At 45.2% G+C, this 27,612-nt stretch overlaps 1 protein-coding gene across 1 annotated transcript in view; it reads left to right on the top strand.

Moving 5' to 3' along the window:
- ALDH9A1 (aldehyde dehydrogenase 9 family member A1) overlaps positions 1-27,612 on the top strand; it is a 191,695-nt gene that overhangs the window by 134,594 nt on the left and 29,489 nt on the right. Inside the window, exons 8-10 of the mRNA XM_073557997.1 lie at positions 10,808-10,996; positions 11,319-11,406; positions 12,715-12,856. Of these exons, the coding sequence (XP_073414098.1) occupies positions 10,808-10,996; positions 11,319-11,406; positions 12,715-12,856 (419 nt within the window). The remainder of the gene's footprint in view (positions 1-10,807; positions 10,997-11,318; positions 11,407-12,714; positions 12,857-27,612) is intronic.

Raw genomic sequence — 27,612 nt, 5'->3', positions numbered from 1 at the left:
CAGCATTTCCAGTTCACAGCCATGCCATTCGGCATTTCCATCGCACCACGAGTATTTACAAAGGTGATGCTGGAAGTGATGGCCTTTTTACGCCAGAAGGACACACTAATAATACCCTATCTGGATGATTTTTTGATAGTAGGGAATTCAACTCGGCAGTGTAATGAACGGGTTACTGATACAATCTTGTCCCTACAGGCCCTTGGGTGGATAATAAACTTCAAGAAGTCCAGTATCGAGCCGCAGTCTGTTCAGTCCTTCCTAGGTCTCGAGCTAGACATCATGCACCAAAAATGTCTACTGTCTCAGGTAAAAATTTCAGCAATTAAAAAGAAAGTGAGGATAGCAATAGTTCGGCCACACATATCTTTAAGGGAAGCAATGTCCCTCCTAGGATCCCTTACTGCCTGCATCCCCGCATTTCGCTGGGCCCAGTTCCACACAAGGGAACAACAACACCAAATTCTCTTAGAGGAATCCCGGGATCGGGGTAATCTGACAAAGAAAATTACGCTATCCCAGGAGGTCCTAACCTCCCTTACATGGTGGCTAAGGGATGATAACTTGGTGGGAGGAGTACCTTGGGTTATAACACCCTCCCGCATAATTATCACGGACGCTAGCCCCACAGGATGGGGAGCCCATATGGGAAATAGTTTTGCCCAAGGCCTATGGAATATAGGCGAAGATCAGGATTCGTCAAATTTAAAGGAACTAAAAGCAGTCTATCATGCATTTTGTCATTTTCTTCCGCAGTTACAAGGGGAAAACGTGAGAATCCTTTCGGACAACACCACAGTAGTCGCATATCTGAACAGACAAGGCGGAACTCGGTCAGTCACCTTAATGTCTTCCGCAAGAAGGATTTTATCCCTAGCAGAAAAACAATTTTTGTCTCTCAGCCCTCCACATAAGGGGAAGAGACAATTGGGAGGCAGATTTTCTAAGTCGCCATACACTGCGACAAGGAGAGTGCTGTCTAAGCCGGGAGATATTCACACGCATTGTGACACTATGGGGTCGTCCCCAGATAGATCTCTTCGCCACCAGAGAGAACAGACAGGTGCGAAGATTCGCCTCTCTAAATATGACAGACAATCCGGAAATCCTGGATGCCCTCCAGGCCCTGTGGCAATTCAAACTGGCATATGCGTTTCCCCCAATCATACTTCTACCGCAGGTGATCAGGAAAATCAGAGCAGAGGAAGCACGAATAATCTTAGTAGCACCATTCTGGCTCAGGAGGCCTTGGTTTTCTTGCCTGCAAGCAATGTCAGTGACAAACCCGTGGGTGCTTCCCTCAACCCCCAGGCTCCTCTCACAGGGGCCATTCTTCCATCCTCAAGTGGACAATCTCCACTTGACAGCTTGGAACTTGAAAGGGAAATGTTGAGATCAAGAGGTTTCTCGGAAGGATTAGTCAATACACTCCTACAAAGTCGAAAAGTGACAACGACAAAAATTTACACCAGAGTATGGAGAAAATTCCTAGAGTTCCACGCAGAGCCGGATTTCGGAGAAATTCCGATTACAGCAATCCTAGAATTCCTACAGAAAGGGAAGGAATTAGGGTTAGCTGTTAACACACTAAAAGTACAGGTGTCGGCGCTAGGGGCCCTCTATAGTTATAACGTAGCAGGCAATAGGTGGGTAAGCAGATTCATCTCGGCCTGTGAACGGAGTGAGCCGGTGCACATACCTAGAGTTCCTCCTTGGGACTTAAACCTAGTTCTGGAGGCTCCAACACGTCCTCCCTTTGAACCTTTAGATTCAATATCCCTTAAACACCTATCCTTCAAAACAGTACTACTAGTTGCACTAACCTCAGCCAGAAGAGTTAGCGACATACAAGCCCTTTCAATAGAACCCCCCTTTCTGTTGACATTTCAGGATCAGTTAATATTAAAACTAGACCCCTCATACTTACCAAAGGTAGCAGGGAAGTTTCATAGATCACAAGAGATCCACCTCCCTTCATTTTTTAGTAACCCTACTACTCCAGAGGAACAAAAGTTCCATACACTAGACGTTAAAAGAGCGGTATTACAATACATCGGAAGGTCTAGTAGCTGGAGGAAGAGTAGGGCTCTGTTTATTTCCTTCCAGGGCCAAAAGAAGGGACATGAAGTCACAAGGGGTACTTTGTCTCGGTGGATCAGAGACGCAATTGGGCTGGCATACTCCGAGAGCAATGAAGATCCTCCGGAGGGTATCAGAGCACATTCCGCCAGGGCCATGACTTCCTCCTGGGCAGAGAGGGGAGACGTCGCAATCGAGTCTATATGTAAGGCGGCAACCTGGTCTACACCCTCTACCTTTTATAATCACTATAGGCTTGATTTATCATGCTCATCCGACCTAGCCTTTGGTAGAGCGGTCCTCAGCACGGTGGCCCTCCCAGGTGAAAGTCTCTGAAAGTCTCTCCAAGTGGGTGCTGTCGTGGCGAAGAGTAAAAAGCCGGATTACTTACCGGTAATGCTCTTTTAATGAGTCCACGACAGCACCCGTTCACTAACCCTCCCTAGATGTTAACATAATGTATATACACCACCTTAGTTGTAAAGTTAATAAAATTAGAATATTGGATAATATAATGGCCTAATAATTGGCGGTCCTCCTGGTACTCTGAAATCCAACTGAGGGGGAGAGGTGGACCGCCCTCTTTTATCTCTGTAGGTTTCCTGTTCCTATGGGTGGATCCCTCTCTCTCCAAGTGGGTGCTGTCGTGGACTCATTAAAAGAGCATTACCGGTAAGTAATCCGGCTTTTTTTCCACAAACATGATCAATTATTCCCCAATTTTTTTATTTTCCCAAGGGTAACAGGAGAAATTGAACCCCAAAAGTTGTTGTCCAATTTGTCCTGAGTACGCTGACACCCCATATGTGGGAGAAAACTACTGTATGGACACACATCGGGGCTCGGAAGGGAAGCAGTGCCATTTTGGAATGCAGACTTTGATGGAATTGTCTGCGGGTGTCATGTGCGTTTGGAGAGCCCCTGATGTACCTAAACTATTGAAACTCCCCACAAGTGACCCCATTTTGGACCCTAGACCCCCCCACGGAACTTATCTAGATGTGTGGTGAGCACTTTGAACCCCCAAGTGCTTCACAGAAGTTTATAACGCTCGGACGTGAAAATAAAAAAATCATTTTTTTCCACAAAAATGATATTTTTGCCCCCAATTTTTTATTTTCCTAAGGGTAACAGGAGAAATTGGACCCCAAAAATTGTTTTGCAATTTGTCCTGAGTAGGCTGATACCCTACATGTGGGGGTAAAACACTGTTTGGGCGCATGGCAGAGCTTGGAAGGGAAGGAGCACCATATGACTTTTTCAACTCAGAATTGGCTGGAATTGAGATCAGACGCAATGTTGCATTTGGAGAGCCCCTGATGTGCCCAAACAGTGGAAACCCCCAATTCTAACTCCAACCCGAACCCCAACACACCCCTAACCCTAATCTCAGCCCTAACCCAAGCCCTAACCCTAGCCCTAACCATAATGGAAAAATGGAAATAAATACATTTTTTTTAATTTTATTATTTTTCCCTAACTAAGGGGGTGATAACGGGGGGTTTGATTTACTATTTATGGCGGTTTTTATGTTTGGCGGCTGTCGCACGCGCTAAGACGCTTTTTATTGTAAAAATAGTTTTTGCATCACCACATATTGAGAGCTATAATTTTTCCGTATTTTGACCCACCGAGTCATGTGAGGTCTTATTTTTTGCGGGACGAGTTGACGTTTTTATTGGTACCATTTTCGGGCACGTGACATTTTTTGATCGCTTTTTATTCCGATTTTTGGGACGCAGAATGAACAAAAACCAACGTTTCATGAATTTCTTTTGGGGGAGTGCGTTTACACCGTTCCGCGTGCGGTAAAATTGACAAAGCGGTTTTATTCTTCGGGTCAGTACGGTTACATCGATACCTCATTTAGGTCGTTTTTTTATGTTTTGTCGGTTTTATGCAATGAAAACTATTTTATATAAAAAATAATTATTTTTGCATCGTTTTATTCTGCGAGCTATAACTTTTTTACTTTTTCGCTGATGATGCTGTGTGGCGGCTCGTTTTTTGCGGGACAAGATGACGTTTTCAGCGGTACCATGGATATTTATATGCGTCTTTTTGATCGCGCGTTATTACACTTTTTGTTTGGCGGTATGATAAATCATTTTTTGCTTCGTTTTTTATTTTTTAAGGGGTTCGCTAAAGGGGTTAACTAATGGGACAGTTTTATAGGGCGGGTCGTTACAGACGCGGCGATACCTAATATGTGTACTTTTATTGTTTTTGTTTTTTTTTTTTATTTTCAAAAAATGAATTTATTGGGGAATATTATTATTATTTTTTTTTTTTTTTTTTTACTAATTTATTTGGCGATTTTTTTTTTTTTAAATTATTTTTACACTTTTTTTTTTTTTTTTTTTTTTTTTTTTTTTTTTTTAACTTTATTACATAGTCCCAGGTGGGACATCACTGTCCTGTGACAGATCGCTGATCTGTCACATCACAGATCACTGTGACAGATCAGCAATCTGTCACAGGCATTGAAGAAGACTTCCTCTTGCCTGCGCTTTGCAGGCACTGAGGAAGCCAGCTTCCTGCAGGCCCCCGAAGGCCCCCGTCACCATCTTGGATTCGGGGGCCTGGAGGAAAGGAGTCCCCCGCAGGAGCGCTGCACATTGCGCTGCCATGGGGGGCTCAGGGAAGCAAGGAGGGAGCCCCCTCCCTGCCGATGCTTCCCTTTAACTCCCGGTACACAGCGATCATGTTTGATCGCGATGTGCAAGGGGTTAACGTGTCGGGGGCGGTCCGTGACCGCCCCTGACACATTGTGCCGGGTGTCAGCTGTGATAATCAGCTGACACCCGGCCGCGATCAGCAGCGCTCGCCACGTGGGCGCCGCTGATCGCGGTAGACGTACTATCCCGTCCATGGGCATAGGGGCCCAGGTCCCATGGACGGGATAGTATGTCGGATGTCAGGAAGGGGTTAATGATACCATTTTGGTGCAGATATGATCTTTTGATTATTTTGATCGCCCGTTATTGCATTTTAATGCAATGACGCGGCGACCAAAAAAACGTTCTGACGTTTTGATTTTTTTTTCTCGCTACGCCGTTTGGTGATCAGGTTAAACCTTTTTTTATTGCGCGGGCGATTCTGAACCCGGCGATACCAAATATGTGTGTATATTTCTCTCTCTCTCTCTCTCTCTCTCTCTCTCTCTCTCTCTCTCTCTCTCTATATCTATATCTATATATATATATATATATATATATATATATATATATATATATATTTTAATTTTTAAAACTATTTTTCTTTCACTTTTGCCATGCTATAGCCTACGTGGGTGGCTAGTAGCTGCCACAGCTTGATCGGCTCTGCTACTACATAGTCGATGCTCAGATCGCCTATATGTAGCAGAGTTACTGCATTGGTATGAGCGCCAACCACAAGGTGGCGCTCATAGCAATCCTTTATCAACAACCATAGAGGTCTCAAGGAGACCTCTGGTTGTTATACCAACAAACCGATGACCCCCGATCACATGACGGGGGGCAGTTGTGCGCGTATTTCCGGCCCGATGGCCGGAAGCGTGTGTTAAATGCCGCTGTCAGAGTTGACAGCGGCATGTAACTAGTTAATAGGCGCGGGTAAATCGCGATTCCATCCATGCTTATTGCGGGCACATGTCAGCTGTTCAATACAGCTGACATGTCCCGGCTTTGATGCGGGCTCACCGCCGGGGCCCACATCAAAGTGGGGGTACTGCCATTGGACATACTATTTCGTCAATGGCAGCAAGGACCTTCCACCTACCCCGAACTTTGTCATTTGAGCCAATGTGCACCATGACCGCTTGATCCTCACCAGCCCCTCACAATAATCTGTCAACCTGATCAGGAGAGAGATTGAGAGAGAGATTTTCTGCCTCTTCAGGGGTTAACATGCATGCCAGAGGAAATCTTCTGGGCATGCGCTGTTTAAAAAAGCAGTCTGGCATAGGAAAAAAACGTTACATATAACGTTTTTGCTGAATTCGGCAAAGGCCGGACGCGACGCATGGCCATCCGGCGCAATGCGGCGATAATGAAAGTCTATGGGAGAAAAGCCTGATCATGTGGCAACCGGCGCTGGATCCGGTTTTTACAAATTTCGCAGCATCGTGTCTGATGCTAAAAAACTGAAGTGTAGCCTGAGCAGACACTCCTCCGGCTTTCAGAGGACATGCCTTGCTGCAGCAGTGCTACCCCTGTACTGACACTTCCCTCAGCTGCCATCTTAAAAAAACTTATTGGGGTGTGCCAGATCAGAACTAGCCTCCCTGGTGCTCTTCCCTCTACCCAGCCTTCTAACTATCCCCCATCTAGCTGCCTCACTGTCCTGCAGTTCCTTAATACCATCCTCCTCCCACATTATCCCATTGAGCGTCTGCTCAGTGAGCAGAAGACTCCTTTCCATATTGTCTATGGATCTCAGTGTTGCCAGCTGCACATTTAGATCCAGTATCTGGGCTTCCAAATGCACAATGTGCTCACATCTTACAGAGCAGTATGCACCCTCGACCGGCTGTTCAAAGATTGCATACATGTGGCAAGATGTACACTGAATGGCATTGGCAATAGTGGAGCACATCCTAATGGGGATTGCACCAGACAGAAATATTAAGTACAAAGAAATATAAAGTATTAATAAAATATAACAGCAATTCTGTAATTCCTCCCTGAATACAAAGTCACTGAAGGTCACACACTTACCACCGTTTGCACTTAAGCTCCTGTCACCCTCAGCTTGTTCATACTCGCTCAGTTAGAAGATTTAAAGAGATTTTTTTTTTTCTTTCAGCAGCAATCTACCCTGCAGCTCATTGCACGTCCAAAGGTCTTATCTATTTTTATCTATTGCATTGTGTTGTGGATGGTATATATATAAAATATATTTATATTTATATATTGTGTTTAATAAAATTTGTATTGATTTGCATTAAACCCCTATTTCTTTATTGATTTTGTCTTCAGCCATTTTTTGGTGATTATTTTTGCACCATTGATTCTGAAATCCTCTATGCTTGTTGGTTTTTGAGGTTGTAAGTATGGTCTAATTAAGTAAAGACATTCTGGCTGTGTCTTTATTTACAATACAACTATGGGATTAGTAATGGATAGGTGTTTTATAGATGCCTCTCCATTACTAAGCCGTGGGCTTGACGTCACCTGACAGTACAGAGGTGGCATCAACCCCACTTGCCACCGCTACAGAGCAAGTGGGAAGAGCTGGGTAAAGCGCCAGAATTGGCGCATGTAATAGATGTGCCTTTTCTGGGCAGCTGCAGGCTGCTATTTTTAGGCTGGGGTGGTCAGTATCCATGGCCTCTCACCAGCCTGAGAATACCATCCCCTAGCTGTCTGCTTTAACAAGGTTGGTTGTCAAAAATTATTTAAATCATTTAAAAAAACAGCATGTGGACCCCACTATTCTTGATAACCAACATTGCTGACAGCCGAGGGTTGCAGCCCCCAGCTGTGAGTTTTGTCTGGCTGGTTATCAAAAATAGAGGGGAACCCATGCCGTTTTTTATTTATTTTTTAAATTACCGTATTTATTTACCGTGCAGGAGCTGCAGATGAATACTCCCTGCCGCCGCTCCTGCTGTCACTGTTATTGGCAGCAGCAGGGGTAGGCTGATGGGAGTAATAGTTCCATCAGCCGCCGCCTGCTGTCTCTTTTATTAAATGTAACACTCATCATTCTCCCCTGCTCACGCCGATTGCCGGCAGAACAGGGGAGAATGAGAGCAGTGTTCAGCACCCGGCGCCGTGGAACAGCACTTGCTGTAACGCTTCTTCCCTGGCGCTCGTCCTTGTGGTACTGATGTGGTACAACAAGCGTGCCCACGCAAGTATGGCACACATGGACACTGACCTCTCCGGTACTAGAAATATCAGGACGTGTGAAAGAGGATTTATGGCGGGTTTCTATGTTTGGCTGCTGTCACACGCTGAAAGACGCTTTTTATTGCAAAAAATAGTTTTTGCATCACCACATTTTGAGAGCTATAATTTTTCTCTAGTTTGGACCACAGAGTCATGTGAGGTCTTGTTTCTTGTGAGACGAGTTGATGTGTTTATTGGTACAATTTTCGGGCCCATGACTTTTTTTGATCGTTTTCTATTCCAATTTTTGTGAGACAGAATGAGCAAAAGCCAGCAATTCATGAATTTTTTGGTGGGGAGGTTTATATTGTTTCGTGTGTGATAAAATTGAATAGGCAGTTTTATTCTTTGGGTCAGTACCTTTACACAGAGATACCTCATTTATATTGGGTTTTTTTAAGTTTGGAGCTTTTCTATAATAAAAACTATTTTATAGAAAAAATTGTTTTTGCATCGCTTTATTTTGAGAGCTATAACTTTTATATTTTTCCTCTGATGGAGCTGTATGGTGGCGTGTTTTTTGCTGAACAAGATGTTTTAAGCGGTACCATGTTTACCGTATATACTCGTGTATAAGCCGAGATTTTCAGCCCATTTTTTGGGGCTGAAAGTCCCCCTCTCGGCTTATACACGAGTCATATACCGGGGGGGGATCAGCGGGGGAGGGGGAGCGGGTGTGTCAGATCATACTCACCCTTCTCTGCAGCTCCTCTGCTTGTTCCATGTTGTCGGCGCTGCTCTCTTCCTGCTTCAGCTGTCAAATGGTACCCGCTCATTAAATATGCACATATTTAATGAGCGGGTACCACGTGACCGCTGAACCAGGAAGAGAGCAGCGCCGACAACATGGAACAAGCAGGGGAGCTGCAGAGACAAGCGCCAGGACCCGGTGAGTATGAAGGGGGGGGGTTGGGAGGCATATTCACCTGTCCCTGCGCTCTGCTGTCTTGCGTCCTCTGCAGTGACATACAGGTCAGAGAGCGCTATCGCTCTCTGCCTGCACAGTCACTGCAGAGCGCAACGCTGATGAGCAGGGGGCAGCGACTGAGGTGAGTATACAGGTTTTTGTTTTTTTTGTTTTTTTGTAAGGGAGGCAGCAGCAGCAATATGATGGGGCGGCCACACACTGTGCATGATAACTGGGGCCACTCACTGTGCATGATAACTGGGGCCACTCACTGTGCATGATAACTGGGGCCACTCACTGTGCATGATAACTGGGGCCACTCACTGTGCATGATAACTGGGGCCACTCACTGTGCATGATAACTGGGGCCACTCACTGTGCACCCTCGGCTTATACACGAGTCAATAAGTTTTCCCAATTTTTTGTGGCAGAATTAGGGGGGTGGGCTTATACTCGGGTCGGCGTATACAGTATATAGTATATCGAGTATATACGGTATTTATTTCCATCTTTTTTATAGCGTGTTATTCCAATTTTTGTTCGGCTGTATGATGATAAAGTATTGTTTTTTGCCTTGTTTTTTTTTATTTTTTAAATGGCATTCACTTAAGGGGTTAACTAGTGGGACAGTTTTAAAGTTCGGGTCGTTGCGGACGCGGCAATACCAAATATAAGTACTTTTAGATTTTTTTTTCATTCAAATATTTATTTAGTGATAGACTATTTTTTTTTTTTTGTTTTTAATAATTTTACAATTTTAATTTTTTTTTTTTTTTTTTTTTTTTAACTTTTTTCTAATTTTTTTACTTTGTCCCACTATGGGACAATCATTTTTTTTTTCAGGCTGATCGCTTCTATAGCATGCAGATGAAGCAGCATCTGCATGCCATAGAAGCTGTCAGCGCTGCACTGACAGAGACTTGCTGATCATGCACTGCGCATTATCAACAAGTTTCCTAGCTCTGGTGACCCGGATGTCGTCATGATATCCGCCCACCATGGCAATGTTGGGGACCCCGCGTCACGCTGCGGGGTTTCCAGTCCAAATTCACCGCTCTTCAGATTCCGTGGCTCACTCTGCTCTGTGCCGACCTGGAAGTGGCTTTTACAATGTAAACCTATGGAGTGTCAGAACGGCCCGCCCGCGTCCATGCGTCGCTCGTCGGCGCCAGCAGGAAGCGGCCGACGAGAAATGGACCCGGCCGATCTCGCGCGATCAGCGACAGACAGCGGGGGAGCTGGTCGGAGGTATCACACATAGCGATATCGCTAGCAATATCGCTTCTGCGTCACAAAATCAGTGACGCTTTAGCGATATTGCTAGCGATATCGCTATGTGTAAAACCCCCTTCAAGGGTGATTGTCCATTTAAAGTCCTCCTGCATACCCTGATGTAATTGTTATCGTATGTGCTTTGTGTATTGTTATTCATTGCTTCTCGAGGGCAATTTATCTGCTCATGTAAAAACGAGTTTTTTCTAATAATTATTAGCCAATGTAAAATAATGAAAACTAAACAAGTGTCATCATTGACCTTGATATTGCCATCTTAAGAATTGTCAGCAGCACGATTGCTAAATAAAGGCTGCTGCTGCCGCCTATGGCACATGTGCCTCCCTGTGCTGCTCTTGGTCAAGATAAAATATAGCGTAAGCTTTTCAAAAGTTATCCACTCAATACAAAATTTGCTAAATGTTAAGTATATTTTTGAAATGATAAAGGCGTACTGATACCCTACCCTTGTTTGGCTCCTGCATTTTTTTTTTTTTTGTCTCCTACCAGTGTTTTTGTTTTTGTTTTGCTTCTATAGGGACGAAGTTTGGATATAGGCATGTGAATGGAGCAGCCAATCATTGACTATAATGGGTTGTCTTTTTCATATTATGTCATGAATCTGAACTAAGATTTTGCAATTAATGGATGGTTTGATTTTTATGTCCATTAGGTATGTTGCAATGGCACACGTGTCTTTGTTCAGCGGGACATATTGCAAAAGTTCACTGAAGAAGTGGTGAAGAAGGTGAAAAATATAAAAATTGGAGACCCTCTATTAGAAGACACGAGAATGGGACCACTCATTAATCGACCACAGCTTGAGAAAGTGTTTGGCTTTATTAAAGGCGCAAAAGAGCAAGTAAGTTTGATTGGGGAATTGAGAAGACACACCATAGTTCAGATTTAAAAAGACTTTGCGTGAATATTTTACTTTTACTATGGGCCTAAAAACTAACAGGCACTTAGTTGCTAAAAATTACCTGTCTATTCTACCCGGTGCCGGCTCAGACCAGTCATGGCTTGGTCCTGCTGTTGATTCCGCAGTCTGTGACCACTCTGGGCCGGCAGAGGTCAGCGGCACGCATAACAGGCAGGTAGTTAGCAATTGCTAGCCTGTTTATTCTAATTGTAGTTTTTCACTTTTATATCTACTCAGATGTGTGTTATGGCTCATTTTTTAGGGTGCCAAAGTGCTGACTGGTGGAGGGCCACATCTCCCAGAAGATCTTAAACTGAAAGCGGGGTTTTTCATGAATCCCTGTGTACTGGGTAATGTCTCATTGTGTTTTTCTTTTTTATATATTTTACTTTTATTTAACAAACATTCTGTAAAAGATTGGTAGATCAAAATGTGTTGTGTTCTAGAGCTGAGAACATACTCTGTAATCAAAGGGAGTGACAGAGTATTTGTCTGCTAGCTTCATTTGTGCTTTTTTCACATTTCATTGCCCTAATAATTACCAGCAGATTGGTTAGGGGTCCAGGTCCTGTGATCTCCACCTTTTGCCAAGCTCCCCCCTGACGGCCACTCCACATATACATTTCACAACCTGGAACCAGACGTGCCTTCTATTGAATGCATACCCCTTTCTGTGTGCTAGGAGCTGTGATTTCCGGTGTCCTAAGTGGTGCACCTTTTGCTTGGGGGTGGTGAATGGGGGGTCAAGATTTGCTTTCATTGCTTACAATGTACAATACAAAATAATATTGTGGTACCGTGTTAGCCAGAAAAATCGATGTAAATACTTAGGTCCCAAAAAAATGAGAAAGTTATTCAAAGAGTGATACCTTTATTGGCTAACCAGAGAAATTATATTTGCAAGCTTTCACGGCTCAGAAGGCCCCTTCATCAGGCTATTTACAAGTGAAATGTAATTAGCCTGATGAAGGGGCCTTCTGAGCCTTGAAAGCTTGCAAATATAATTTCTCTGGTTAGCCAATAAAGGTATCACTCTTTGAATACCTTTCTCATTATTGCTTTGATTGCTTGTAATTAGTCGAATAATGAAGTGTGGGGCAAAATATATTTCAAATGTTTAGTTATGATTTAACAATGATAATACCTGAAACAATCCAGCTTAATAAAAAAATCCAGCTTGTAAAATTAGATAAAGTACATACTTGTTCACCTATGTGGCTGGCCACCACAGCCAAGAGTGATGTGAATAAGTTGGACTAATATTTGTATGTGGCGCTTCAGAATTGTTAGCATGCACTGTTTTTTACTATCAAACTGGAGTAAGTTGCCTATTGTTTCTAAAGATTAGTGCAAATGAATAAAGTATCCCAGCTGGATAGCATGGGTTAGGTCTTATTCATACAAACGTAGATCATGTTGATTCTGTAACTGGAAAGCCTAAATGTAGTGAGTCACATCATAGAGAAACACAATAAGAACGTAATTACATTAAACATATATAGTGTTATTTCTGCATATGAGTGTGCTCGTGTGACTTTCTGCATCTGTTGCCACTGCATCAGCTCATTAATATCCTAGGTATTGTCAATAAGTGAACTTCATTTGAGCTATGAGGGATCATGAGAAAGTGCCTTGTTTTTGCTTTGTCTCCTTATCAGGTGATTGTAAGGATGATATGACCTGTGTCAAGGAAGAAATTTTTGGTCCTGTGATGTCCATCCTCCCTTTTGATACAGAGGAAGAGGTTTTAAAAAGAGCAAATAACACAACCTATGGATTGGCTGGAGGCGTTTTCAGCAGGTGTTATATTAAGTCAAATATCTGTGCATGTTTGCTGATGTTTAAAGTGAATACTAGGCTATTATATTTGTATTGATGCCCTTAAAAATAGAAAGGAAAATGGTGTAATAACAATCTTTTCCCACTGGTGCTAGGTGAAAGCAAAATCCTATATTCCCAACTTTAATACTTTAAGGTCTCACTCACACTGGCATATAACACATAGCACTCGACCCAATGCTATTCTATGGTTAAGTGCAGATCTGCGATTGTTTTCTCATTTCAAATTGGCATGAGACAATGGCAGCATTCTGCAAAACTCGGCGCTCACACACCCATACAAGTCTATGGGTGTGTGAAACATCGGACGGAACTTGGATGTCATTCGAGTGCAATTCAATGTACACGCACAGTCGATAAAGAAATTGAGTGCAAGAGAATGTGAGAGGATCAGATAATGCTAACTCTGAGAGTGGTGGTGGTTTTATATAGATTACTTTCTTTTGTCGAAAAATGCAATATAAATTCATATTATAGATCGTGGGAACATAGCCTCTTAAGTGTTTCCGATTTCCTTCGAGGATATAGCATCGACATCGTGAGATAAAGCCCCAAAACTACATGTTGCGGTAGTAAAGGCATCCATAAAATTTGCCCTCCCCTTTGAGGACATGGGAGCCTTAAAAGACCCGTTAGATAAGAAGGCAGATAACTTTCTTAAAGGAGCATAGCAAACATCGAGGGGTAGTCTTAGGCCTCTTTCACACTTCAGTTTTTTGCATCAGTCAAAATCTGCCAAAAGGACTGATGGCGGATCCGTTTTAGTACTGATGACAACGGATGCCACCTGTCCGTTTTTTTTGACGGATCCGACAAATGAAGAATTTTAAAGGAATCGCAGCCTAGAGAGAGAGAGAATTTTTTGTCCGGCACCCAGAAAGAATTTCGGGTTAAATCACTGTCTGGAGGATCCGCCAGAGAAAAAGCAAGCTCCGTTTTGAAATCTTAGAGGATGGTGACGGACAGCAACTTTTGGCGGATCCTCAAAAAAAACGGATGCAACGGACGGCAATCCGTCACAATCCGCTATTAATGGAAGTCAATGGGGAAAAAAAACGGATCCTCAAAAGAAAATTGAGGATCCGTTTTTTTCAAAACCTGGTGGATTGTGACTGATTGTAAAAAAGCTGAAGTGTGAAAGAGGCCTTAGGCCTGCTATAGCAGCAGCCTGCACCTCTATATCCCACATGATCTGGCTGAATCACCTAGAAAAACCTCTTCGGCATAGGGTGCCCAGGGATGAAGTACTCGAGTCCATCCCTGTAATACAGGGGACAGCAACTTTTTTGGCAGATTCATCAGTCAACTCAGACTAGTGTTGTGAGTTCATTCTCTGGTTCACCAGTTGTGAGTTCTCCTTCCAGACTCCCTCTGGTGGTGACAGGAGGTAGAGAGGCTGATTTGATCGGTGGAAATCTGCCACCTGAGAATGAGGATGACGATTGGATTTCAGGAGTCTCAGATTGGATTTAAGACAGCCAACGCCCTATTCAGTTGCTGGTGATTCGTTCTGGCTTGTCAGCCCTTGGTTTTCAGCTCTGTTCCAGTCATCTAAAGCGAAGTTTTTATGCTAATGTTCACACTTGATTTTGTTGGTCTGTTCAGTTTTTTGGTGTGCTCAGCCAGCCCCTGCTGGGGGCTGTGCTGAATTTCCACTCTTATTTATCAGTATTTTGCCAATTGGCTTTTTGTCCCTTACTAGTTCGGTCTCTTGTTGCTCTGTCTCAGAATATTTCAGAGTGCTGATATAGTGGGAGAAGTCTAGTGACTTCAGGGTTAATTTTGCTATCAGAAGTGTTGGACATGATTTTTGTAGGGTTTTTTTGCAGGTTGCAGACAGTGTCTTTCCTTTCCTGTCTAGTTAGTTTGGGCCTCATGATTTGCTCACCCTATTTTCCTGCCTGTGTTTGTGCCTTCATCTTGTTTCACCGTCAACACTTGTTGGGGCTATCTATTCCTTTGGGGTCTGCTCTGGGGCAGTTAGTTTTCCCTTTTCTTGCTTTAGGCTTATGTAGTCCTCTGGCCGTGACGAGGCGTCTAGGAACATTGTAGGCACGCTCCACGGCTACTGCTAGTTGTGTGGTAGGATCAGGGATCTGCAATCTGCATAGTTACCAACCTCTCTGGTTTTCTGTGACTTAGCTTGTTTTGCTTTTTTCTCCTCGGTGACCCATTCATAACAGACTAGCTTCCAAGTCTGCAGCTCTCACAAATGCAGCCCGTTGAGCACTTTTGCTCAAATACTGGCCTGGAGACCTGCAAATTAAAATTATGCTCGAACCCCTGTGAAGGGAAGTTTTTATGTGGAGAAACATTGGATGACATCCTCCAGAAGGCAGGGCATAGGAAAAAGGGGTTCCCTAACCTGGCCACCTCACTTGCAAATGGTCCTTTCGGAGTAGGAAATTTTTCCGTAGGAGGCACCGAAAAGAACAGAGTAGATGGGACTGAGGAAGAAACAAAAACAAGGGATTTCTCTTTGGAAACTCCTCTTGTGGTTAGAAGCCCTCAAAGTGATGGTCCGTCCCTCCCAGGCGGGAGGCAGACTATCCCATTTCCTTCCGGCAAGGGAATTTCAAACAGTACCTGGATATTAAAACCAAACCGGTCAGGCCTGAGGATAGACTTACGTTCATTCTCTCCCCAGAACTTTGTTGTAACTCCCCTACAATCCTCCCCAGGGGTTACAAGAGGCCCTGGTGTGCAAGGTTTTGGACCCAGTGGACAAAACTGTTCTCCAGGAGGTCCCTCCTCGAGAAAGGATGGAAGGTTTCCTACTCCCTGTTGTTCCTGGTAAACAAACCAGATGGGTCATACCGGACAATTGTAAACATAAGAAAGTTGAACGAGTATGTAGCGACACAAAAGTTCAAAATGGAAACCATGAAGTTAGCCATCAAAATATTGTTTCCCAACTGCTTCATGATGGTTCTGGATCTCAGCAATGCATATTACCATGTCCCTATACACAAAGACTCTCAAAGGTTCCTCAGAGTAGCGGTCTCCATAAAAGGAGAAATAAAATTCTTCCAATACAAGACCCTTTCCTTCAACTTGTCGATAGCCCCTCGGGTGTCTTCCAAACTAGTGGCGGAAGCTATGGTGCACCTGAGAGAACAGGACATTTTGATCGTTCCTTATTTGCACGACTTCTTGGTGATGGGCAACTCGGTCCAGCATTGCAAAACACACCTAGACAGGGTTATGATTGTTTTAGTAAACTTGGGTTGGCTGTTAAACCTAAAAAACAAATCAACGCTCAAGCCAAAGACAGCACAGGAGTTCCTAGGACTTAGGTTGGACTCCCCGAAACAAGAATGTTGCCTCCCAGAGGCATCCCAGGGAGGAAAAAAGGGAAAAATTGTGAGTCAGTTGTTGAGAGAATCACAATACCCATCCATGACTTTGAGGAAGGCCGTGTCCTTGCTAGGTTCCCTAACCGCTTGCCTGCCAGCAATCCAGTGGGCCCAGATACACACCAGGGGCCTCCACTGGGACATTTAAAAAAAAAAAAAAAATTTCCCTAAAAGGTCACTTGGAAGGACTCATGACTTTCTTCAGCAACTATTCGTTCCCTGAGTTAGTGGAAAGAGATGAGCAATCTAACCAAAGACGTCCCTTGTGTGACAAGTGTCCTGGATTCAAGCCCCAAACGCTGGGGGGGCTCACCTGGACAACAAAGGTTACTCAGGGGGTCTGGCCGAGGCAGGAGTTCAATGTATCCTCAAGCCAAAAAGAGCTATTGGCAGTGAGTTATGCCCTGTTAAAATTCTTGGATACCCTCTGGGGTCATCATGTGAATATTTTCAGACAATCAGGTGGTGGTGGCCTATCTGAACCATTTATTTTTTTTATTTTTCTAATTTATATAGCGCCATTAATTCCACAGCACTTTACAAACAGCATTGGCACTGTCCCCGAACATACAAACACCTTGCATCCATCAGGGGGAACCAGGTCATGGGCCTTGATGAACACAACATCTCAGATTTTTAGGTTGATGGAAAGCAATATCCTATCCCTGACGGCACTACAGATTAGGCAGGGTAGAAAATCGCAGGGCAGACTTTTTGAGCCGCAAAAAGCGAAAGAGTGAGTGGGTGCTAAAGGAGTCCATTTTCAAACAAATTGTGGAAACTTGGGGTCTTCAGGTCATAGATCTTTGCCAATATTTCAGTCCTTTTGGAAGTGCATTGAGTTGTAGGTTGGGTTGCTGCTAAAGGGGGGGAAAAAAACAAAAAACTCTTCTTCCTTAGTGAGTGTGAACGAGTTGAGTGTGACCAGAGCCTAAGTGCGAACAGCAGTAAGTGTGTGACTTGGGATTCAGGGAGTTGACAAGAGAGGAATTACTGTATTGCTGTTTGTATTTTATTAATACTTCACTTTTTTTACTTCTCTTTTCTGTCTGATGCAATCCCCATTGGGAATTGTGCTCCATTATTGACAATGCCATCCAGTGTACATCTTGCCACATGTATGCAATCCTTGAACAGCCGGTCGATGGTGCATACTGCTGTGCGAGATGTGAGCATGTTGTGCATTTGGAAGCCCAGATACTGAATCTAAATGTGCAGCTGGCAACACTGAGATCCATAGACAATATGGAAAAGGAGTCTTCTGCTCACTGAGAAGCAGCTCACTGAGATAGATGTGGGGGAGGATGGTAGTATGGAGCTGCGTGACAGTAAAGGTACTGTCACACTTAGCGATGCACCAGCGATCCCGACCAGCGATATGATGCAGTCAGGATCGCTGGTGCATCGCTAAGTGGTCGCTAGTGAGCTGCCACACAGGCAGATCTCACCAGCGACATCGCAGGGGTCGGGGGTCGCTACTCACCTGTCACACTAGGCAATCCTGACGTCCTCCAGCCCGGCTCCATGCTCGTCTCTCCACAGGAAGCGCCACAGGAAGCTGACGACGAGAAACGGTCCAGGACGTTCTCGCGCGATCAGCGATAACCAGCGGGGGAGCGGATCGGAGGTAAGTATCAGACACAGCGATATCGCTAGCAATATTGCTATAACGTCACAAGTTATAGCGATATTGCTAGCGATATCGCTTAGTGTGACAGGCCCTTAAGGCAGCTAGCTTGGTGACAATTAGAAGGCGGGGTAGAGGGAAGAGTGCCAGGGAGGCTAGTCCTGATCTGGCACACCCTAATAAGTTTGCTAAGTTGGCAGCTGAGTTGGGTGTCAGTACAGGGGTAGCACTGCTGCAGCAAGGCATGTCCTCTGAAAGCCGGAGGAGTGTCTGCTCTAGTAAGGGGGGAAATAGAAGAGCAGGGCAGGTCAGACAGGTGCTGCTAGTGGGAGACTCAATTATTAGGAGAACAGATAGGGCAATCTGTCACAAAGACAGGGATTGTCGAACAGTGTGCTGCCTACCTGGCGCTCGAGTCTGACACATCGCTGATCGGGTTGACGGATTGAGAGGGGCTGGTAAGGATCAAGCGGTCATGGTGCACATTGGCATAAATAACAAAGTTAGAGGTAGGTGGAAGGTACTTAAAGATGATTTCAGGGAATTGGGCTGCAAGCTTAAAGCAAGGACCTCCAAGGTGGTATTCTCTGAAATACTGCCTGTACCACATGCCACGCCAGAGAGGCAACGGGAGATTAGGGAGGTTAATAAGTGGCTCAGGAATTGGTTTAGGAAGGAGGGGTTTGGGTTCCTGGAGAACTGTTCCGACTTCGCAATTGGTTACAGGTTCTACTCTAGGGATGGGCTGCACCTTAGTGGGGAGGGTGTGGCTGTGCTGGGGGAGAAAATGGCTGGTAGGTTGGAGGAGTGTTTAAACTAGGGACTGGGAAAGGGTATTAATTTTATATGAGGGGAAGATGGTGCATATAGTGACCTGGGCACAAAAATAAAGATATTGGGGGTGGCATAGTGGGTGAGGTTAGAGCAGTTAATATTTTAAGAGAGTAAAGGTACAGAGAGATACATAAAGTGCATGTATATTAAAGCCAGAAGCCTCAGCAGCAAAATGGAGGAATTAGAATTTACTTTGTTAGCACATAATTATGACATGGTGGGGATATCTGAGACATGGCTGGATGAGAGCCATGACTGGGCGGTTAATTTACAGGGCTGTAGTCTGTTCAGAAATGACCATACATATAAGCAAGGGGGAGGCATGTGTTTATATGTAAAATCATCCTTAACCCCTTAAGGGCCAAGTCACTTTGTAGGTTAATCACCAGGCCTTAATTTTGAAATCTGACCACGATCACTTTATGCTGTTATATCTCTGGAACGCTTCAATGGATCCCATTGATTGAGACTGTTTTTCTTCATGACATATTGTACTTCATGTTAGTGGTAAAATTTCTTCGATATAACTTGTTTATGAAAAAAAAACGGAAATATGGCGAAAATTTCTAATATTTTGCAATTTTGAAACTTTTACTTTTTATGCTGATAAATCAGAGATATGTCACACAAGATACTTAATAAATTAACATTTCCCATATGTCTGCTTTACATCAGCACAATTTTGGCAGCAATTTTTTTTTTTTTTCTTTGTTAGGAAGTTATGGGTTAAAATTTGACCAGCGATTTCTCATTTTTTCAACAAAATTTCCAGAATTATTTTTTTAGGGACCACCTCACATTTGAAGTCACTTTGAGGAGTCAATATGACAGAAAATACCCAAAAGTGACACCATTCTAAAATATGCACCCCTCAAGGTGCTCAAAACCACATTCAGGAAGTTTATTAATGCTTCAGGTGCTTCACAAGAATTGAAGTAATGTGGAAGGAAAAAAATGAACATTTAACTTTTTTTCACAAATTTTACTTCCAACACAATTTTTATTTTGTCAAGGGTATTAGGAGAAAATGATCCACAATATTAGTTGTGCAATTTCTCCTGAGTACACCGATACCTCGTGTGGAGGAAAACCACTCTTTAGCCTCACGGCAGGGCTCGGAAGGAAAGGAGCACCGTTTGAGGCTTTGAATGTAAAATTGGATGGAATCGAGAGAGGACGCCATGGCGCGTTTGGAGAGCCCTTGATGTACCTAAACAGTGGAAACCTCCCATAAGAGACCACATTTTGGAAACTAGACCTCCCCCCCACCCCCCACCCCCCACCCCCCAAGGAACTTATCTTTTTTTTTTCTTCTTTTTTTATCAAATAGGTTTTTATTAGTCAGAATTCAAAATACAGTATAAGCAGTAAATCTTTCATAAACAATAGGTTTACAAAATTGAACATCCCTATTCCCCCTCTCCCTACCTCCCTCCCATGTGGACTGCATATATAACATCATTTCTCCATATGATTCCTCTTACACCATAATTTACCGTTAGTCATTCTCTTTACCTATATTGTCGCTCAAACCATACAAAACAGAAATGTACCTATGTTCGGGTATTAAGGGTCTATCAACAACACCAACGTTGTACTATGTAGCACATTCCCGTCAGTTAACTGTATCGTATTGTAGCCAGGGGTTCCACAACTTCTCATAGGTTTTACAATTGCCTCTTTTAACATATATCCTCTCCTCCAGCTGAATGATATGTCACCTGTTAAACAAATTCTCTCCCAGAAGGAGGTCCTTCCCTTATCCAGTACCTCGCAATCAGTTTCCTTGCTACATATAGCAGCCTGGCTATAGCCAGTTTTGCACTATTAACTATTCCAATTTCCTCCACATATCCCAGTATGCAGACCAGTGGGTTTTTGGGTATAATACATCCGTAAGCCCTTCTAGTCTGTTAATGACACTAACCCAGAATGTGGATAGCCTGGGACATTTCCACATCATATGAAGGATTCCGGCATCAGACCCCCCACATCTTGGACAGTTAGAGTTGTCTCTCAGCCCCATTTTAACCATCAGAAGGGGGGAGCGGTACACACTATGGATCACATAAAGATGGGACAACCTAGCTGGTTCACACATAGTGAGTTTGGGGACATATTCTAGGACCTTGTCCCATATCTCGTCAGTCATCGCCCCAATCTCTCACTCCCATTTGGATCTAGCTTTAATTGGGAACCCCATCAAATGAGTATGCAATATATCTTTGTAGGTGCTAGAAATTACCCCCTTCGTAAGTCCATCACCACCACATACATAGTCCAACACTGTCAGACTGCATCTGCAGGTCCCTGGAAAGTTTTTGAGCCGTAATGGCATGCCGTACCTGACAGTAATGGTACCCACTCAGAATCCGGCAACTGAAACTCACTCTGCAGCCACACAAGCGGTCTCAGGTTCCCGTTATCCATAATTTGAGACATTAATGTCAGCCCCCTACGTTTCCAGCCTTCCAGGTTTCCGAATCTCTGGGAGGTTACTATTATTCCATATAGCTGTGAATCTAGTCAACCCGGTCACCCCTCTCACCTTCTTTAGTCTGTTCCACAGGTCTTGTAAAAGTCGCAGAGTGGGACACCCTTTTCCCATTACACCCATCTTCCCACCTTCTAGGCCAAGAATCAACGGGCTTCTATTTAGTACGTATTCCAGTACTCCTCTGATGATGCCTGCCTTCTCTTGATTAGACCACCCTCTAAGATGTTGACTTTGGGCAGCCAAAAAATACATTTCCGGATTTGGCAGTGCCAGTCCCCCCTCATCCTTTGGTCTCTGCAAGGTTTCAAGCCTTATTCTAGGATGTTTCTTACCCCATACCAAGGCTCTAAACAGTGAATTCACCCTCCGAACCTCTTCCGCGGCACCCAGATTGGGGAGTTGTGCAATATATATAAAAGCTTGGGTATTAAAACCATTTTTAGTAGATTAATCCTTCCCACCACTGATAAGTGTAATTTGTTCCAAGCATCCACCTTAGTTCTTAGTATTGCCAGTAGAGGTATCAGAATAGAATTAAGGTACTCAGTCACCGGCAAGGAAACCTGTACCGCCAAATATTTAAACATTTCCACACTTTGTAGTTTGTTGGCCCCTATGTCTTCCTGAGTCCACACCACCTCCTTGTCCACTTTAAATAGGCTTGATTTAGACCAATTAATGGTCAGTCCTGAGATCACAGCGTGATCCAATGAAGCTGAGGGATCCCCTAGAAACAACAGAAGGTCATCCGCATACAAGGCCACCTTTTCCTCCAAATCGCCATATTGAAACCCCTTTATTGCCTTGTTACGTCTAATAGCAGCCGCCAATGGCTCTATTGCAATAGCGAATAGTAGCGGTGACAGTGGACAGCCCTGCCTCATTCCCCTATGCAGCTGTATTCCCGCGGACATTACCCCATTAATTTGACTCTAGCTGTGGGTTGAGTATACAATAGTTGAATCCACGCTGTAAATTGAGGACCAAAGCCCATACTATGTAGCACTCTCCACAGGTATGACCACTCTACAGAGTCAAAGGCTTTATGAGCATCAAGTGAGGCTATCACTCTCCCACCTGGGTTATCGACTGGCAACTGCAGATTGAGGTACAGTCTCCGTATATTGGCTGCTGTTGATCTGTTGGGCATAAACCCAGATTGATCCATGTGGATCAATGTATCTATAACACCAGTTAGTCGGTTCGCCAACACTTTAGCCAGTATTTTCACATCAGCTGTCAGCAAGGATATTGGCCTGTATGAGTCTGGAATTCCTGGATTCTTACCCTCCTTAGGAATCACCACTATCACCGCCTCCCACATAGATGCAGGCAAAATCCCTTCTTTCATAGCCTCCTCAAACACTATTAATAGCTTAGGTAACAGAATCTCTTCTAGATGTTTGTATATTTCCACAGGAAGACCATCTGCACCCGAGGCCCTCTCATTAGTCATGCCATGCAGAGCCATCTCTAACTCCTCTATTGTGATAGGAGACTACAACTTATCCCTATCTTCCATAGATAGTGCCTGAAATAGTCCTGCTCCCAGAAATGCCTCCACCCCCCCCCTCCCCTCCCATTCTACTCGATGAATAGAGGTTCTGGTAAAATTCTGTGAAGATCTCCAGAATTTCGGGTGTCTCAGTAACCCTTGTCCCCCTTGCAGTAGCCATACCATCTATAAATGAGCTGTCTCTCTGGGCTGCAGCTATGATCGACAATAGATGACCAACTTTTTCCCCTTCTTCGTAGAATCTAATCTTCTGAAAAGCCTGCTTCTTAAGGTACTGTCACACTTAGCGATGTACCAGCGATCCCGACCAGCGATTTGACGCAGTCAGGATCGCTGGTACATCGCTAAGTGGTCACTAGTGAGCTGCCACACAGGCAGATCTCACCAGCGACATCGCTGGGGACAGGGGTCGCTACTTACCTGTTAATCTAGGCGATCCTGCGTCCTCCCGCCCGGCTCCACGCTAGTCTCTCCACAGGAAGCGCCGCAGGAAGCTGACGACGAGAAACAGTCCTGGACGTTCTCGCACGATCAGCGATAATCAGCGGGGGAGCTGGTCGTTGGTAAGTATCAGACACAGCGATGTCGCTAGCAATATCGCTATAACGTCCCAAGTTATAGCGATATTGCTAGCGATATCGCTTAGTGTGACAGTACCTTTAGTTGCTTTATCTAGTAGTAACCTATTGACCCTTTCATGTGCCTGCCTAAGTGTCCGTTGAGTGTCGGGTGTAGCGTGCTGTGCCACTTCTATTTCCGCCCTAGTTAGGGCTTCCAGACTATCTACCTCATCTCGCCTAGTATGTGACTTTCTCCTACATATATCCCTGTATAGAAGTCCCCTGAGATATGCCTTCATGGCGTCCCATACCACCAGAGGGTGAGCACTATCATCATTATGGACAAAGAATTCCCCAAACTCCCTCATAATGTCCTGCATATTTATATGTTGTATCCAGGCCGGATGTAGCTTCCATTCTCCCCTTATCCCTCCTCTCAATCGCTCCCGTTTAATGGACACAAGGATGGGACTGTGGTCCGAGATCACTCTCGGTAAGTATTGCACATCCCCAACCACTGCATTCATCAACTCATTAGCCAATGACATGTCAATTCGAGATAGGGTATTATAAGAAGCAGAATAGCAAGAGAAGCACTGTTTTCCTGTCTCCCATGACTGCACACATGAGAGGGGGGATCCGCCCAGTCAGGACAGGAACCCTACTGAAGATAAAAGGGGCGGTACCTCTCCCTCGCTTCAGTTGGGTTTCCTGTCCTGACAGGGACCCGTGTTCTGAAGATCACGTACCTGCCCCTCTCTCGTGCCTGCGTGGAAGATCAGGCTGGTTCCTGAGCGCTGTGTGTCGGGAGGGGGAAGCGCCGTCCGTGGGTCCCCCGGGGGCTCAGCGTCCGAGCGGGCGCAGAAGCAGCACGGCTGGGGTCCTGGGGCTCTGCCGTGGCTGCCGCGCCGCCCTCTGCCGCATCCAGAAGCAGCGCAGGAGCGTCAGGGAGCGGCCGCTTCCAGGTCGCTCCCCTCTGACCACGCAGGGCACGCTGGGAAAGGGGCGTGCCCGCGTGATGTCGGGAGGCGGCGTCGGTGATCCAAGATGGCGGCGCCCATAGCAAACAACGCCGGCCGGCGAAAGAAGATCCCGGCGGCATGGCAGGGGGGGAGGGGCTGTGGGGGTAACCGGCGGAGAGTGCAGTGGATCACCCTTACATAAGGGGGATGACCACAGAAGACGCACTCATGCCCAAGGCTTCATGATGGAAGTGGGGCAAGATGAGCAGCGTCAGCAGCAGCGACAGCAGCGTCAGCAGTAAGAGCTCTCGCCAGATGCCAGGCCGAGCCGCCAGCATACCAGGAGCAGTCGCTCGAGTGGTGGGAGCGGCAGTCATAAACGCAACAGGCATGACTGTGAGACGTCCAGGAGAAACGTCACGAGTGCATCTGAGGAGCCTCCGAGATCGGTACCCCTGATTGACAGCGGTGGTGAGTGATCTATGTGAATGTCACCCTTATGGTAACGGGGTTTCATTTTCTCTGTTTGATCACTAGGGGTCGAGGAAGGCTAGCAGCAAAACCAAGAATAGAGAATGCGCCCTTTGCAAACACCCGCTAGCAGATCAGTGGCAGAAAGATCTCTGCGCTGACTGTATAAACAAAACTATACAGGAGGAGACCCCTGATTTGGTGACTAGCCTTAAAGAGTAAATACAACAGGAGGTGAAAGGTTCCCTAAAGGCAGCCCTTAAAAAGAAAGATAAAAGAAACCGTAGAAGGAGCTCCAAGGCAGAAGGGGCGGGATAGATCCTTGTCCCCCTCCACCTCCTCTTCCTCTACTCAGTCCTCAGAATCCTCCTCGGACAGCAATATAGGCGGCCGTCCTTGTTTCCCAACGGAGGACGTGGAAAAGCTGGTCAAAGCTATCAGGGCTACAATGGGCCTTAAAGAGGAAAAGACTCCCAAATCATTAGAGGATGTAATGTTTGGAGGACTGAAGGAAAAGAGAAAACGTACCTTCCCTGTAAATGATAAAATAAAAGCACTAATTGACAGGGAATGGAAAAAAACGGAGAGGTCGGGGGGCTTACCTTCCACATCAAAGAGGAGGTACCCTTTTGAGCAAAAGGATTCAGAAACTTGGGAAAAAGTCCCTAAAATTGATGGGGCTGTAGCCAGATCCTCAAAAAAGGTATCTCTATCATTAGAGGACTCTGGCGTGTTGAAAGACCCCCTTGATAAAAAAGCAGACGGTTTCCTAAAGCATATCTGGGAAGCTTCAGCAGGTGGATTAAAGCCAGCGATAGCTGGTACCTGTACCGCTTGTGCCCTCATGGTCTGGCTACAACAAATAGAGGACCAGATCAAGGATAGAGTTCCTAGGGACGAAATTCTGTCTAATTTGACACTGGAACACGGAGCAGCGGCTTTCCTAGCAGATTCCTCTGCAGATTCCGCAAGGTTGACAGAGCGGCAAGCCTGTCAAATGCGGCAAGACGAGCCCTGTGGCTTAAAGGGTGTCCCGGAGATTTACCATCAAAACATAGGTTATGTTCCATTCCATGCGATGGCCAATTCCTCTTCGGAAAAAAACTAGAAGAGATTTTGGAACGTGGGGGATAGGAAGAAAAGCTTTCCCCGATTTCCGGGAGAAACTAAAAAAGCAGCCCTTTCGAAGGAGGAGATTTAACAGGGGTCGTCCCCCGGGAGATAGAAAAAGCTGGGACTTTAAAGAAAGAAGAGGATCGGGCTATATGTTTAAAGGGCCCTCCACTTCCTCCAAAAAATCTCCCCAATGACATTGGGCCGGAGGTAGGGGGAAGGCTTTCTCTCTTCCTTTCCGCCTGGGTGAAGTGCATTGTGCATGAAACTGCTGTCGTCTGTCTTTTTGCATTTCTCCCGTGCCATTGCCTATGCTTTATTAATATGAAATAAAGTGATTCATTTCAAGAGAACGGTGAGTGCCATCCTGCTGTCTTTTTCTACTATGATATTTCATGTTTTTTCTTCACATGGATAGAGCACCCGTTCATCTAGGGCAGGGGTCCTCAAACTTTTTAAACAGGGGGCCAGATCACGGTCCCTCGGACCATTGGAGGGCCGGAATATAGTTTAAAAAAAATTATGAATAAATTCCTGTGCACACGGCACATATCTTATTTAGAGGTAATAAAACAAAAATAGGAACAAATACTATATTGAAAATGAAGTTAAATCTTCAAACTTACCGATTTTTTGGGTTCTTCGAATATCCTACACTTCGAGTCAATTTTTTCTCTTTCTTGATATCATTGCTTCCTAGGGATTCAAAATTGCTATTAGTAAAATACCAACATATATACAGCGCTACCAAAACAATATACCTGCAATAAAACTGCCCACACAGAGACATACAGACTGCACTGCCCATCAGCGCAGCCTGATCAGTGCCCATCAGCGCAGCCTGATCAGTGCCCATCAGCGCAGCCTGATCAGTGCCCATCAGCGCAGCCTGATCAGTGCCCATCAGCGCAGCCTGATCAGTGCCCATCAGCGCAGCCTGATCAGTGCACATCAATGCAGCCTCACCAGTGCCCATATTGGTGGAACTCCACTTTTACCTCAGGCTCAGACTGGTGTGGTGCAAGAATCCCCAATAGGCAACATTGGTCCCTAAAAGGCAGGTAAATGTCCCCAATAGGCAGCACAGGTCCCCAATAGACAGGTAAATGTCCCCAATAGGCAGCATAGGTCCCCAATAGGCAGGTAAATGTCCTAAATAGGCAGCACAGGTCCCCAATAGGCAGGTAAATGTCCCAAATAGGCAGGTAGATGTCCCCATTAGGCAGGTAAATGTCTCCAATAGGCAGCACAGGTCCCCCTTAGGCAGCACAGGTCCCCAATAGGCAGGTAAATGTCCCCAATAGGCAGCACAGTCCCCATTAGGCAGCACAGGTCCCCATTAGGCAGGTAAATGTCCCCATTAGGCAGCACAAGTCCCCATTAGGCAGCACAGGTCCCCAATAGGCAGGTAAATGTCCCCATTAGGCAGCACAGGTCCCCATTAGGCAGCACAGGTCCCCAATAGGCAGGTAAATGTCCCCATTAGGCAGCACAGGTCCCCAATAGGCAGGTAAATGTCCCCATTAGGCAGATAAATGTCCCCAATAGGCAGCGCAGGTCCCCAATAGGCAGCACAGGTCCCCAATTGGCAGGTAAATGTCCCCATTAGGCAGCACAGGTCCCCAATAGGCAGGTAAATGTCCCCATTAGGCAGCACAGGTCCCCATTAGGCAGATAAATGTCCCCAATAGGCAGCACAGGTCCCCATTAGGCAGCACATGTCCCCATTAGACAGGTAAATGACCCCAATAGGACCCGGCGTTAAAAAAAAAAAAAAGTAC

This window comes from Dendrobates tinctorius, unplaced genomic scaffold (assembly GCF_039654945.1).
Source record: "Dendrobates tinctorius isolate UK_male_01 unplaced genomic scaffold, ASM3965494v1 ptg000012l, whole genome shotgun sequence".
In the NCBI taxonomy this organism is placed as follows: Eukaryota; Metazoa; Chordata; class Amphibia; order Anura; family Dendrobatidae; genus Dendrobates; species Dendrobates tinctorius.
Note: the sequence above shows the minus strand (reverse complement) of the source record. Positions and strands in the feature narration are given on the sequence as shown.